The sequence below is a fragment of the Leptonychotes weddellii genome, chromosome X (genome assembly GCF_054177405.1).
Source record: "Leptonychotes weddellii isolate Sample4059 chromosome X, ASM5417740v2, whole genome shotgun sequence".
Taxonomy (NCBI): domain Eukaryota; kingdom Metazoa; phylum Chordata; class Mammalia; order Carnivora; family Phocidae; genus Leptonychotes; species Leptonychotes weddellii.
Genome location: NC_138385.1, coordinates 66,439,560 through 66,454,200, shown reverse-complemented (window position 1 = coordinate 66,454,200; position 14,641 = coordinate 66,439,560). Strand labels below are relative to the sequence as shown.

Below are 14,641 nucleotides of genomic sequence, written 5' to 3'. Positions count from 1 at the left end.
GTCTTACCGGAGTACACAGCACATGAGCAGCAGATGGGTTGGGACATTAGCTGGATTGAGCATACTGGGTGTATCTGACTTCATACAGGCCAGGAAGGCCCGCATCCTTCTGTTCTTGTCCTCGACTGCTTTGCCTAGCCAGAGCTTCTTGAGGTTTGGGCAAGTCCATTCCCGAAATGTCAGTGCAGACACCAGCTCAGGGGTTTGAGGTGACTTCCCTTTATAGGCAGACCACTCTTTGAGGATCACTGAAGGAACTGGAAAGCAGAAATTGAGGAAAAACAGGCTCTAGAGAATGTCTGAGCATTTCTGCAACTGGCCACAGTTGACAGGATCTGTCACATTTCAACAACTTTTTTATTTTTTGTTGTAATTTTTATTGTTAGCAGTAGTAACAGAAGTAGTAAACACTTATCAGATGCTTGATATGTTAAGAACTTTACATATAAATGTAAATCTCATTTACTTCTCAGAACTCAGAACTCTAATCCTGAGAGAGAAGTATATCTATTTTATCATAAAATATAGTGTTCATTTTTCAGATGAAGAAATAAAGGCTCAAAGTCACACAGTTAATTACACAGAAACTCATTTAAGTAAATGTACCAGGCTAGTAAGGAAAGAAGTCCAAGGAAGAATTACATAAATATCTGGCTTCATAACAGACCATGGGACACTCCAAAAGATTTCTAAAAATTTCACAAAATTCTCCAAAAACCAACATCTTTTAGATTTTTGAAGGTTTAACAGATGAGGAAAACATGGCTTCTGTCTACTTCTGGTATACCTCAGGCTCTTAAGCTATGGCTTCTTTTACTTAAGACGTCAAGCATCTACTCAATTACCCAAGCTAGAAACCTGGAAGTCATCCCACAGTCTGCATTCTCGTTCACCTCCTACACATCTGGTTATTTCCAGGGTCCTGCTGATTCTATTACTTTATTATCCTTTATATCTGTTCCCTTTTCTTCATCACAACAAATATTGCAGAGGTTCAGATCTCATCACCTGACAAGAGCTTCCAGACTGCTGTCCCTGACTTCATCCTGTCTGGTCTACTTCATATGCATGCTCCACAACTGTGACAGTGCTCTTTTTAACAAAATTTTTAATTTGAAATAATTGATTTACAAGGAGTTGCAAAGATAGTTGAGAGAGGTCCTTTGTACCCTTTACCCAGGTTCCCCCAAAGGTTGTATCTAAAACAACTGTAATATCAAAGCTAGGGGGGTGCCTGGGTGGCTCAGTCGTTAAGTGTCTGCCTTCAGCTCAGGTCGTGATCCCAGGGTCCTGGGATTGAGCCCCGCATCGGGCTCCCCGCTCGGCGGGAAGCCTGCTTCTCCCTCTCCCACTCCCCCTGCTTGTGTTCCCTCTCTCGCTGTGTCTCTGTCAAATAAATAAATAAATAAAATCTTTAAAAAATATATCAAAGCTAGGAAGTTGGCATTGGTATAATTGTGTGTATAGTTCTATGTCGCCGGTAGATTTGTAGAACCACTACTGCAATCAAGATACAGAACTATTCAATTACCACAAAGATCTACTTTATGCTACCCCTTTTATGGTCACACCCAATGCCCCACAGCACCATCCCTAATCCCTGGCAACCACTAATCTGTTCTCCATCCCTACAATTTTGTCAATTTGAGAATGTTATATAAATGGAATCAACTATATAGTATACAACCTTCTGAGATTGGCATTTGCACTTGGCATAATGCCCTTAGGATCCTTCCATGTTGTTGCACATATCAATACTTTTTTTGCCAAGTAGTATTCCATGGTATGGATGTACCACAATTTAACCATTCATCTTTTGAAGGACATCTGGGTTGTTTCCAGTTTGGGGCCATTATGAATAAAATCTTCTATGAATATTTGTTTATTAGTTCCTGCATGAAAATAACTCTTCATTTCTCTGGGATAAATGCCCCAAGGTGTAAGTGCTGGGTTGCACGGTAAGTCTATTTTGAGTTTTGAAAGGAAATGCCAAATTATTTTCTAGAGCAGTGGTACCATTTTACATTCCTACCAGCAATTTATGGGTGATCTAGTTCCTCCACATCCAATCCAGCATGCTGTATTAACACCATTATTCATTTTAGCCATTCTGATAGGTATGTAGTTATATCTCGTTGTGGTTTTAATTTGTAATTCTTTAATGGTTAATGATGTTAAATATCTTTACATGTCTTTATTTGCCACATGTATAATTTCTTCAGTGAAATGTCTGTATTCTTTTGCTCATCTTCTAATTGGACTGTTTTCATAATGCTTAGTTTTCAGAGTTTTTTATATATTTTAGACAGTAATCTAGATGTGTGCTACTTGTTCACCTATGGATGTCCAATTCATCTAGTACCATTTGTTAAAAGGACTACCCTTCCTCTAATGAAGTACTTCTGCAGCTTTGTCAAAAATCAGTTGGTTCTACTTGCATGGGGCTATTTATGGGTTCCCTATTCTGTTCCACTGCTCTATGTGTCTATACCACTACCTATACCACACAGTCTTAATTTTTGTAGCTACGCAGTAAGTCTTGTAAATCAAGGCAGAGTGATTGCTCCCAACTTATTCCTTTTCAAAACTGTTTTAACTGTTCTAGTTCCTTTGTCTTTTCATATAAGTATCAGAATAATCTTGTATATATCTACAAAGAATCCTGCTGGGATTTGGATGGGAATTGTGTTAAACCTGCATATCAATTTGGAGAGAACTGACATTTTACTATGTTGAGTCTTCCAATGCATGGAGATCTATGTCTCTCCATTTATGTAGTTGTTCACTGATTTATTTCATCAGCATTTTATAATTTTCAGCATACAGATCTTGAACATCATTTGTTATATTTATGCCTAAGTATTTCATTTTCTTTGGAGGAATTATAAATGGTATTTTATTTTTTTAATTTTGGTTCCTCATATTCATAGTATACAGAAATATAATACAATTAATTTCTGTATATTTATTGTGTATCCTACAACCTAGATGAACTCACTTATTAGTTCTAGGAATTTTGTTGTAGATTGTGATTTTCTACATAGACTATGTCATCTACAACTAGGGACAGTTTTATTTCTTCCTTTCCAATCTGTATGTCTTCTATATCATTTTCTTGCCGTTCTATGCTGGCTAGAAGTTCAACACTATGCTGAAGAGCAGCAGTGAGGGCATAACTAGCCTTGCTCCTGATTTTAGGAGAAAAACATTCAGTCTTTCACCATGAACTGTAATGTTAGCTGTAAGGTTTTTGTAGATGTTCTTTATCTCGTTGATAAAGAACATCTTTATATCTTCATATAGTTGAAGGAACTATATCTTTATATAGCTGAAGGAATTCTCTATTCCTAGTTTTCTGAGAGTTTATCATGAATTGTTGAATTTTGTTAAATATTTTTCCACATCCATTGAGATGACCATATTAATTTTTTTTATCCTGTTTATATGATAGATTACATAGACTGATTTTTCAAATATTGAACCAGTCTTGCAAGATGGAATAAACCCTACTGGGCAATGGTGTGTAATTCTTTTTATATATTGTTTAATTCTACTGATGAATATCTTGTTAAGAACTTTCACATTGATATTGATGAAGGATACTGGTCTGAAGTACTGTTTTTATATACTCTCTTTATCTGGTTTTAGTATTGGGGTAATACTGGCTTCATAGAGTGAATTGGAAAGTGTTCTCTCCTATTTTCTGAAAAAGATTTGTGTAGAATTGATGGCAATTCTTTTTTTTTTTTTTAAAGAATTTATTTATTTGAGAGAGAGAGAGTGAGAGAGAGAGCCCAAGAGGGGGTAGGGTCAGAGGGAGAAGCAGACTCCCCGCTGAGCAGGGAGCCCGATGTGGGACTCGATCCCGGGACTCTGGGATCATGACCTGAGCCGAAGGCAGTCGCTTAACCAACTGAGCCACCCAGGCGCCCCGGCAATTCTTTTTTTTTAATTTAAAGATCTATTGTCCACAATAAGTGCCCGTGTAAAGCACTGTTGGAAATTAAAAGATTTGAGACAGACTCTATGTATTTGTTTTTAAAAAAATTATTATTGAGAGGTGCCTGGTTGGCTCAGTCAGTAGAGCATCCAACTCTTGACTGAAGGGTCATGAGTTTGAGCCCCATGTTGGGTGTAGAGATTACATTAAAATTTTTAAAAAATTTATTATTGAAATATAATTGACATACAATGTTATATTAGTTTCAGTTGTACAACATATGGGTTTGAAAATAATTTGTTAAAAATCTGGTAGAATTCTCCAGTGAAACCAATTCAGTCAGATTTCTTTTTTGGGAAAATTTAATTAATATTTACAGGGCTATTCAAGTTATCTATTTCATATTAGGTGTGTTGTGGTAGTTTGTAATTTTGAGAAATTGACCCATTTTGTTTAAGTTGTCAAATTTATGTGTGGAGTTGTTTACAGTATTCCCATATAATCCTTTGGATATCTGTAGGTACTATGGTGTTATTCCCTGCCTCATTGTTGATATTAGTAATCTGTGTATTCCCTATTTTCTTCTTTGCAGACTTTCTAGAAGTTTGTCAATTTTATTGTTCTTTGCAAAGAACCAGGTTTTTGTTTCACTAATTACTCTGTTATTTTTCTGTTTTCAATTTCACTGATTTTTGCTCTTTATTATTAATTCTTCACTTTGGTTTGCTGCAGGTTTAGCTTTCACCTCTTCTTGTTTCTTGAGGTGAAAATTCAGACGACAGATTAGAAATGTTTCCCCTTTTCTAATTTGAGCATTTAGTACTATAAATTTCCTTCTCAGCAATTTAGCTCCATTTCAGACTCTAATATACTGTATTTTTATTTTCATTTAGTTCCATGTATTTCTTTCTTTCTCTTGAGACTTGCTCTTTGACCCATGGATTGTATAAAAGTGCAGTGCTTTGTTATTTTCCAAGTATTTATTGATTTTCCTATTATCTTTCTGTTGTTGATTTCTAGTTTGATTCCATAGTGGTCTGAGAATATACTCTGTATAATTTTAATTCTCTTAAATTTATTGAGTTTGTTTTATGGTCCAGGATATGATCTATCATGTATATGTTCTGTGGGCATGTGAAAAGAACATATACTTTGCTCTTGTTGCATGTACTATTTTTTTTTTTAAAGATTTTTTATTTATTTGACAGAGAGAGACACAGCGAGAGAGGGAACACAAGCAGGGGGAGTGGGAGAGGGAGAAGCAGGCTTCCCGCCAAGCAGGGAGCCCGATGCAGGGCATGATCCCAGGATTCTGGGATCATGACCTGAGCCGAAGGCAGACACTTAACGACTGAGCCACCCAGGTGCCCCTGTTGCATGTTCTATTAAGAGTCAATTAGATCCTATTCATTGATGGTATTGTTGAGTTCTATATTCCTGATGATTTTCTGTCTAGTTGTTCTACTCATTATTGAAAGGGGAGTTGAAGTCTCTGATTATAATTGTGGATTTGTCTCTTTCTAAGTTTCTCAGTTCTTTTTTGTTTGTTTGTTTGGTTTTTTAATATTTTATTTATTTGATAGAGAGAGCGAGAGAGGGAACGCAAGCAGGGGGAGTGGGAGAGGGAGAAGCAGGCTTCCCGCCGAGCAGGGAGCCCAATGTGGGGCTCGATCACAGGACCCTGGGATCATGACCTGAGTGGAAGGCAGACGCTTAATGACTGAGCCACCCAGGCACCCAGTTTCTCAGTTCTTCCATCACATATTTTGTGGCTCCATGGTTTGGTGATACACATTTAGGATTGCTAGTCTTCTTGGTATATTGACCCTTTTACCAGTATATAATATCCCTCTCTCTCCCTGGCAATTTGCTTTACTCTTAAGTCTACTTTATGTGGTATTAATACAGCCATTCCTAATTTCTCTTGATTAATGTTTTCATGGTATATAATTTTCCATCATTCTACTTTCAACATACATATCATTTATCTTTGAAGTGAATTTTTGGAGACAACATATAATTGGGTCATGATTTTTATCTAGTCTGTCAATGACTGTATTTTAATTGGTGTAATTAGACCACTACATTTAATGTAATTATTGATATGTTAGGGCTTAAGTCTATCATTTTTTTTGGTTTGTTCTCTCTGTTTTTCATATCTCTGCTTTCTTCCTCTTCCCTTCCTATAGGTTACATGAACTTATTTTAGAATTTCATGTTGATTTATCTATAGTGTTTTTGAGTATTTCTGTGTACACCTTTTCTAGTGCATTTTCTAGGCATTGCATTATGTACACATAAGTTACCACAGTCTACTGGTGTTGACATTTTACCGGTTCAAGTATAGAAATCTCACCGGTTACATCCCTTTAATCTTCCCCACTTAGAATTGTCTTACATATTTTCCCTATAGACACCAAGAACCAAATTAAGCAGTGACACTTTTGCTTCAACTGTGAAACATAATTTAGAAAACTCAAGAAAAGCAAAGTCTATTGTTTTTACCTACGTATTTGTTCTCTCCATTGTCTTTCCTTCCTTCCTGATGTTGCAAGATTCCTTCTTTAAGTTTTTGCTTTAATTCTAGTTAGCTAACATACAGTGTTATTAGTTTCAGGTGTATAATACAGTGATTCAACACTTTCAGACACCACCCTGTGCTCATTATGACATGTGTACTCCTTAATTTCCTTCCCCATCCCCCTACTCCCTACCATCCGGTAACCATGAGTTTGTTCCCTATGATTAAAAGTCTGTTTCTTGCTTTGATTATCTCTCATTTTTTTTCCTTTGCTTGTTTGTTTTGTTTCTTAAATTCCACACTTGAGTGAAATCATATGGTATTTGTCTTTCTCTGACTTATTTTGCTGAGCATTATACCCTCTACCTCCACCAATATTACTGCAAATGGCAAGATTTCATTATTATTAGGGCTTAATAACATTCCATTATATATTCTAATACAATATTCCATTATATTCCATACACATACCACATCTTTATCCATCCATCAATTGATGGACACTTGGGCTGCTTCCATATCGTGGCTATTATAAATAATACTGCTATAAACACAGGGGTGCATGTATCCCTTTGAATTAGTGTCTCTGTTTGGGTAAATACCCAGTAGTACAATTACTGGATCATAAAGTAGTTCCAGGTTTAAATTTTTGAGGAACCTCCCCACTGTTTTGCACAGTGGCTGTACAACTTTGCATTCTCACCAACACTGCAAGAGGGTTCCCCTTTCTCTACATCCTCACCAACACCTGTTGTTTCTTGTGTTTTTGATTTTAGCCGTTCTGACAGGTGTGAGGTATTATCTCATTGTAGTTTTGATATGCATTTCTCTGATGATGAGTGATGTTGAGCATCTTTTCATGTACCTGTTGGCTACCTAGATGTCTTCTTTGGAGAAATGTCTGTTCATGTCTTCTGCCCATTTTTTTATTGGGTTATTGCTTTGAGTTTTATAAGTCCTTTATATATTTTGGATACTAGCCTCTTAGTGGATATGTAATTTGCAAATATCTTCTCCCATTCTGGAGGTTGCCTTTTAGTTTTCTTGATTGTTTCCTTTGCGGTACAGAAGCTTTTTATGTTGATGCAGTCCCAATAGTTTCTTTTTGCTTTTGTTTCCCTTGCCTTGGGAAACCTATCTAGAAAAAAGTTACTATAGCTAATGTCAAAGAAGTTACTGCCTGTGTTCTCTTCTAGGATTTTCATGACTTCACATCTCACATTTAGGTCTTTAATCCATTTTGAATTTATTTTTGTGTATGCTGTAAGTGGACCATTCTTTTCAATGTCGCTGTCCAGTTTTCCCAGCAGCACTTGTTTGAAGAGACTGTCTTTTTCCTACTGGATATTCTTTCCTGCTCTGTCGAAGACTAATTGACCACATAATTGTGGGTTTATTTCTGCATTTTCTATTCTGTTCCATTGATCTATGTGTCTATTTTTGTGCCAGTACCATACTATTTTGATTTACTACAGCTTTGTAATATAACTTGAAGTCTGGAATTGTGATGCCTCCAGCTTTGCTTTTCTTTTTCAAGGTTGCTTTGGCTATTTGGGTTCTTTGGTGGTTACATACACATTTTAGGATTGTTTGTTCTAGCTCTGTGAAAAATGCTGTTGTATTTGGATAGGGATTGCATTAAATATGTAGACTGCTTTGGGTAGTACAGAACATTTTAACAATATTTGTTTTTTCAATCCAGGAGCCTGGAATGTCTATCTCTGTATGACATCTTCAATTTAGTTAATCAGTGTTTTATAGTTTTGACAGCAAAGATCTTTCACCTCTTTGGTTAACTTTATTCCTATGTATCATTATTTTGGGTGCAATTACAAATGGAATTTTTAAAATTTCTCTTTCTGCTGCTTCATTATTGGTGTATAAAATGCAACAGATTTCTGTACATTGATTTTGATTCCTGCGACTTTACTGAATTTCTTTATCAGTTCTAGCTGTTTTTTGGTGGTCTTTAGGTTTTCCTACATACAGTATCATGTCATCTACAAATAGAGTTTTACTTCTTTCTTACCAATCTGGATTCCTTTTATTTCTTTTTGTTGTCTGATTGCTGTGGCTAGAAATTCCAGTACTATGTTAAATAAAAGTGGTGAGAGTGGACATCCTTGTCTTGTTATTGACCTTAGGGGAAAAGCTCTCAGTTCATCCCTATTAAGGATGATGTTTCCTGTGGGTTTTTCATAGATGGCCTTTATTATATTGAGGTACATTTCCTCTAAACCTATTTTGTTGAGGGTTTTTATCATAAATGGATGTTGTACTTTGTTAAATGCTTTTTCAGCATCTATTGAAATGATCATGTGGTTCTTGTCCTTTCTCCTACTGATGTGCTGTACCATGTTGAATGATTTTTTTAATGTTGTTGGACTTGGTGTGCTAGTATTTTGTTGAGGATTTTTATATCTATATTCATGAGAGATATTGGTCTGTAGTTCTCTTTTCTAGTGGTGTCTTTAACTAGTTTTGGTATAAGGGTAATGTTGGAGTCATAGAATGAATTTGGAAATTTTCTTTCCTTTTCTATTTTCTGGAATAGTTTGAGAAGAATAGGTATTAACTCTTCTTTAAGTGTTTGGTAGAATTCGCCTATGAAGCCACCTTGGTCCTGGACTTCTGTTTGTTGGGAGTTTTTCCATTACTGAATCAATTTCTTTGCTGGTTATTAGTTTGTTCAAATTTCCTATTTCTTCCTGTTTCTGTTTTGGTGGTTTATATGTTTCTAAGAATTTACCCATTTCTTCTAGGCTGTCCAATTTGTTGCATATAGTTTTTCATAATATTCTCTTACGATTGTTTGTATGTATATCTGTGGTATTGGTTGTTATTTCTCCTCTCTCATTTGTGATCTTATTTATTTGAGTCCCTTCTCTTTTTTTCTTGAAAGTCTAGCTAGAGATTTATCAATTTTACTGATTTTTGCAAGGAACCACCTCCTGGTTTCATTGATTGGTTCTAATGTTTTTTACTTTGTATATCATTTATTTCTGCTCTAATGTTTATTATTTCTTTCCTTCTGCTAGTTTTAGGTTTTGTTTTCTCTTCTTCTTCTAGCTCCTTTAGGTGTAAGGTTAGGTTATTTGAGATTTTTCTTGTATTTTGAGGCAGACCTGTATTGCTATAAACTTGCCTCTTAGTACTGCTTTTGCTGCATACCAGAGGTTTTGGACCATGTGTTTTCATTTTTATTTGTTTCTGTGTACATTTTGCTTCTTCTTTGATTTCCTGGTTGAGCCAGTCATTGTTTAGTAGCATGTTATTTAACCTCCATTTATTTGTGGTCTTTCCAGATTTTTTTTTTTTTATGGTTGACTTCTAGTTTCATAGTTTTCATAGCTTTCTGTTGTGGTCAGAAAACACGCAAGGTATGATTTTTATCTTCTTGAACTTTTTGAGACTTGTACTGTGGCCTAATATGTGATCTATTCTGGAGAATGTTCTTTTTGCACTTAAAAAGAATGTCTATTCTGTTGTTTCAGGATGGAATGTTCTGAATACATCTTTTAAATTCATCTGTTCCAGTGGGCGCCTGGGTGGCTCAGTCGTTAAGCGTCTGCCTTTGGCTCAGGTCGTGATCCCAGGGTCCTGGGATCGAGCCCCGCATCGGGCTCCCTGCACCACGGGGAAGCCTGCTTCTCCCTCTCCCCCTCCCCCTGCTTGTGTTCCCTCTCTCTCTGTCTCTCTCTCTGTCAAATAAATAAATAAAATCTTTAAAAAAAAAATAAATTAAAAAAAATAAATTCATCTGTTCCAGTGTGTCATTCAACGCCATTGTTTCCTTGTTGATGTTCTGTTTAGATGATCTATCCATTGACATAATTGGGGTGTTAAACTCCACTACTATTATTGTATTATTATCAATTAGTTGCTTTATGTTTGTTATTAACTGTTTCATGTATTTAGGTGCTCTTAGGTGCCTAAATATTCACAATTGTTACATCTTTTTGTTGTACTGTCCCCTTTATTATTATATAGTGCCCTCCTTTGTCCCTTGTTGCAGTCTTTCTTTTAATGTCTATTTTGCCTGATACACGTATTGGTACTCTGGCTTTGTTTTTACATCCATTTGCATGATAGACATTTCTCCATCTTCTCACTTTAAATGTGCAGGTGTCTTTAGGTCTAAAATGTGTCTCTTGTAGGTAGCATACAGATGGGTCTTGTTTTTTCTTTAATCCATTCTGCCACCCTATGTCTTTTGATTGGAACATTTATTCCATTTACATTCAAAGTAATTATTAATAAATTTGTATTTATTGCCATTTTATTATGCTTTCTGCATGTTTCTAAAGATTTTCTCTGATTCTTTCCTGTCTTTCATGTTTTGCTGATTTTCTTTAGTGCTATATTTGATTTCTTTCTCTTAATTTTTTGCATATTTATTAGTGGTTTTTGACATATGATTGCTATTAGGTTTGTACATAACCTCTTCTGCATAAAGCAGTCTACATTAAGTTGATGGTCGTTTATGTTTGAACCATTGTTTTCTCCTCTCCTTCCCACATTTTAGGTATATGTTATTATATTGTATGTCCCTTTTTGTGAGTTCCTTGATTGATTTTTTACAGAAATATTCATTTTTACTGTTTTTGTGTTTCCTACCTCTATATTGTCACTTTTGGTCTCTCCTTTCCACTCAAAGTGACCCTTTTAATATTTCTTGTAGGGCTGGTTTAGTGGTCATGAACTCCTTTAGGTTTGTTTGTCTGGGGAACTCTTTATGTCTCCTTCTATTCTGAATGATAGCCTTGCTGGATAGAGTATTCTTGGCTGCTGATTTCTCCCATTCAGCTCTTTGAATATATCACGCCATTCCCTCCTGGCTTGCAAAGTTTCTGTTGCAAAATCTCCTGCTAGCCTTATGACTCTTCCCTTGTAAGTTAATGACTTGTTTTATCTTGCTACTTTTAGAATTTTTTCTTTATCACCATATTTTATAAATTTAATTACAATATGTCTTGCTGTTGGTCAGCTTTTGTTGATTCTGTTGGGGGTTCTCTGTGCCTCCTGTACCTGAGTGTCTGTTTCCTTCCCCAGATTAGGGAAGTTTTCAGCTGTTATTTCTTCAAATAAATTTTCTGACCACCTCTCTCTCTTCTGAGACTCCTGTAATATAAATGTTATTACATTTAATGGAGTCAATGACTTCCCTAAGTCTATTCTCATTTTGCATAATTCTTTCCTCTCTCCTTTATTCAGCTTGATTACTTTCCATTACTCTGTCTCCTAGGTCACTAATTCATTTTCATTTGTTTCCATGTACATGTTCCTCTGCTTCTTCTATCCTGCTGTTCATTCCATCAAGTGTGTTTCTCATGTCATTGATTGCGCCCTTTATCTTTGCTATGTTATTCCCTATCTCTGTGTTAAATATCTCACTCATGTCTTCTGCTCTTTTCTCAAGTTCAGTGAGTATTTTTATGATCATTGCTTTAATGTCTTTATCCAGCATGTTACTTATATCTGTTTTGCTTAGATCTCTGGCTGTGGCCTTATCCTTTCTTTCATTTGGGATAAATTTCTCTGTTTTCTCATTTTGTCTGCCTCTCTTTGTCAATTTCTCTGTGTTAAGAAAGTCAGTTGCATCTTCTGCTCTTGAAAGAATTGACTTTATGAAGAAGAGGTCCTGGAGTGTTAACCCCCTGTTCACCAGAACCTGGCACTTCAGGAGAGCATCCTATGCATGTTGCTTTTGCCTTCCTATTGTTTATGAGTCCTTTTACCTTTCTATGTAGTCATCAGCACTGACTCTCTGCCTGTTGTGGGTTGTGCTTGCTTTCTATGGTGGTAGTGGGACCCAGGCAGGCTAGCTCTGGGGGAGTGGGGCATGCCTACCAGGGAATGCAAACAGGGCAGTTGTATTAGCAAAATGTGCACTGGGCCACTAGTGCTATGCCAGATCTCCTTTAGTGCTGCAGTGGCTGGAGGCTGCACACTGGGTGGCCAGGCACACAAGAGCAGCTGGGGGTGCACAGCTGGGCATGGTGGGAGATGGTGCCTGTGGGTGCTCGGCTGGGTACATGCACAAAGGTGCCCGGAGGACTGCTGCTCAGTGTGGTACATGCTGGTGGCTGGGGGCATGTGTACACAAGGGTGGCTAGGGGTGCACAGCTAAGCACAGTATGACAGACATGCATGCTGTGCACCTGGTAGCTAGGTGGGGTACCTGTTTGGCTTTAACAAAACTTGCCCTGGGATGCTTAGGTGGTATAGTCGGTTAAATGCTCAACTCTTTTTATTTTTTTTATTTTTATTTATTTATTTATTTATTTATTAAGATTTTATTTATTTATTTGACAGAGAGATAGCGAGAGCAGGAACACAAGCAGGCGGAGTGGGAGAGGGAGAAGCAGGCTTCCCGCTGAGTGGGGCCCGATGCGGGGCTTGATCCCAGGACCCTGGGATTGTAAACCCGAGCCGAAGGCAGACGCTTAATGACTGAGCCACCCAGGCGCCCCTCTTTTTAGTTTTTAATATTTTATTACTTTTTTACTCTTTATTTTTTTTATGTTTAAAGATTTTATTTATTTGACAGAGAGAGAGAGAGCACAAGCAGGGGAAGGGGGAGAGGGAGAAGCAGGTGCCCCACTGAGCAGGGAGCCTGATGAGGGGCTCGGTCATGATCTGAGCCAAAGGCAGATGCTTAACAGACTGAGCCATCCAGGCGCCCCCCCTTTTTTTTTTTTAAAGATTGTATTTATTCATTTGACAGAGAGAGAGCACAAGCAAGTGGAGTGGCAGGCAGAGAGAGGGAGAAGCAGGCTCCCTGCCGAGCAGACAGCCTGATGCGGGGCTCGATTCCAGGACCGTGGGATTATGACTTCAGCTGATAGCAGATGCTTAACTGACTGAGCCACCCAGGCACCCCGCAAGCGCCCAACTCTTGGTTTGAGCTCAGGTGGTGGGATCAAGCCCCGAATCAGGCTCTGTGCTCAACACGTAGTCTGCTTGGGATTCTCTTTCCCTCTCCCTCTGCCCCTCTTTCTTGTGCTTTCTCTCTGTGTGTCTCTCTCTAAAATAAATAAATCTTTTAAAAAAACTGCCCTGAGCCCAGGGCCAAGGCCAGCAAGCTTGGAGTGGATAAGTCCTCAGGAGAACTCATGAGCATGGAGCACTGCTAGTAAGTTAGGTGCCAAGTGTCTGTGCAGCCCCACCTCCAGCAGGTGTCTCTGTACTTATGCTGACAGGTGGGGATGGAAAATGGCACCTGCCAGCTCCGTGTTGTGGAAGTCCCCCAACATACTCGGAAGTAAGTATGAACAGATCTGTCTACTGTTTGTGGAGTTTGTTCTGCCAGTCTTCAGATCGCTCTCTAGTTTATTGACTTGGATGCGGATGATATCTAGTTGGAAACATGGGACTGGGTGAGCTCAGGGTCCTCCTACTCTGTCATATTCCCAAGCTCCTCCCAAGATTCCTCCTTTTATCATTTCCTTTTTGTGTACAGGAATACCTTTAGCCCTTCTTTTACTGTAGCTCTGCTTGTGAAAAATTATCCTAGTTTTCCATCATCTGAAAATATGTTGATTTCTCCATTCCTGGAGGATGTTTTTGTTTGATACAGAATTCTAACTTGTTTCTTCCCTTTCAGCTCTTGAAAATGTTGTGCAACTTCCTTCTGGACTCTGGCTTCTGATGAGGGATCAGCTGTTATTCATATTATTTTGCCACAATAGGTAAAGCATTGCTTTTCTCTGGCTGCTTTCAATAATTTTTCTGCCTTGAGCTTTCAAAAGTTTCGCCACAATATATCTTCACATGGATTTCTTTGGGTTTATACTGTTTATAATTCACTCAGCTTCCTGAATCTGTAGGCTTGTTTTTTCCCAAATTTGGTAATATTCGAGCCATTATTTATTTGAATACATCTGCTGTCCCACCCTCTTCCTCCTCTCCTTCTGGAACTGTGATGACACAAATATTAGATCTTTTGTTCTGGTTTCACTGATCCCTGTCCATTTTTTCAGCCTATTTTCTATTATTCAGATTGGGTAATTTCTATTGTCCTGTCTCCACATTCACTGATTATTTCTTCTGTTGTCTCCAATTTGCTGTTTAACCCACCTATTGAGTATTTTATTTGTTTTTGAATTTTTTAGTTCTTAATTTCCATTTCTTCTATCTTCTGTTTCTTTGCTAAGACTTTCTATTTTTAATTTGTATCA

At 37.5% G+C, this 14,641-nt stretch overlaps 1 protein-coding gene across 3 annotated transcripts in view; it reads right to left on the bottom strand.

Moving 5' to 3' along the window:
* Nucleotides 1-14,641, bottom strand: part of FAM120C (family with sequence similarity 120 member C) — a 106,956-nt gene that overhangs the window by 44,135 nt on the left and 48,180 nt on the right. For all 3 annotated transcript variants that reach the window (XM_031024424.2, XM_006729956.3, XM_031024425.2), the window contains exon 10: nucleotides 8-257. In XM_031024424.2, the coding sequence (XP_030880284.1) occupies nucleotides 8-257 (250 nt within the window). The remainder of the gene's footprint in view (nucleotides 1-7; nucleotides 258-14,641) is intronic.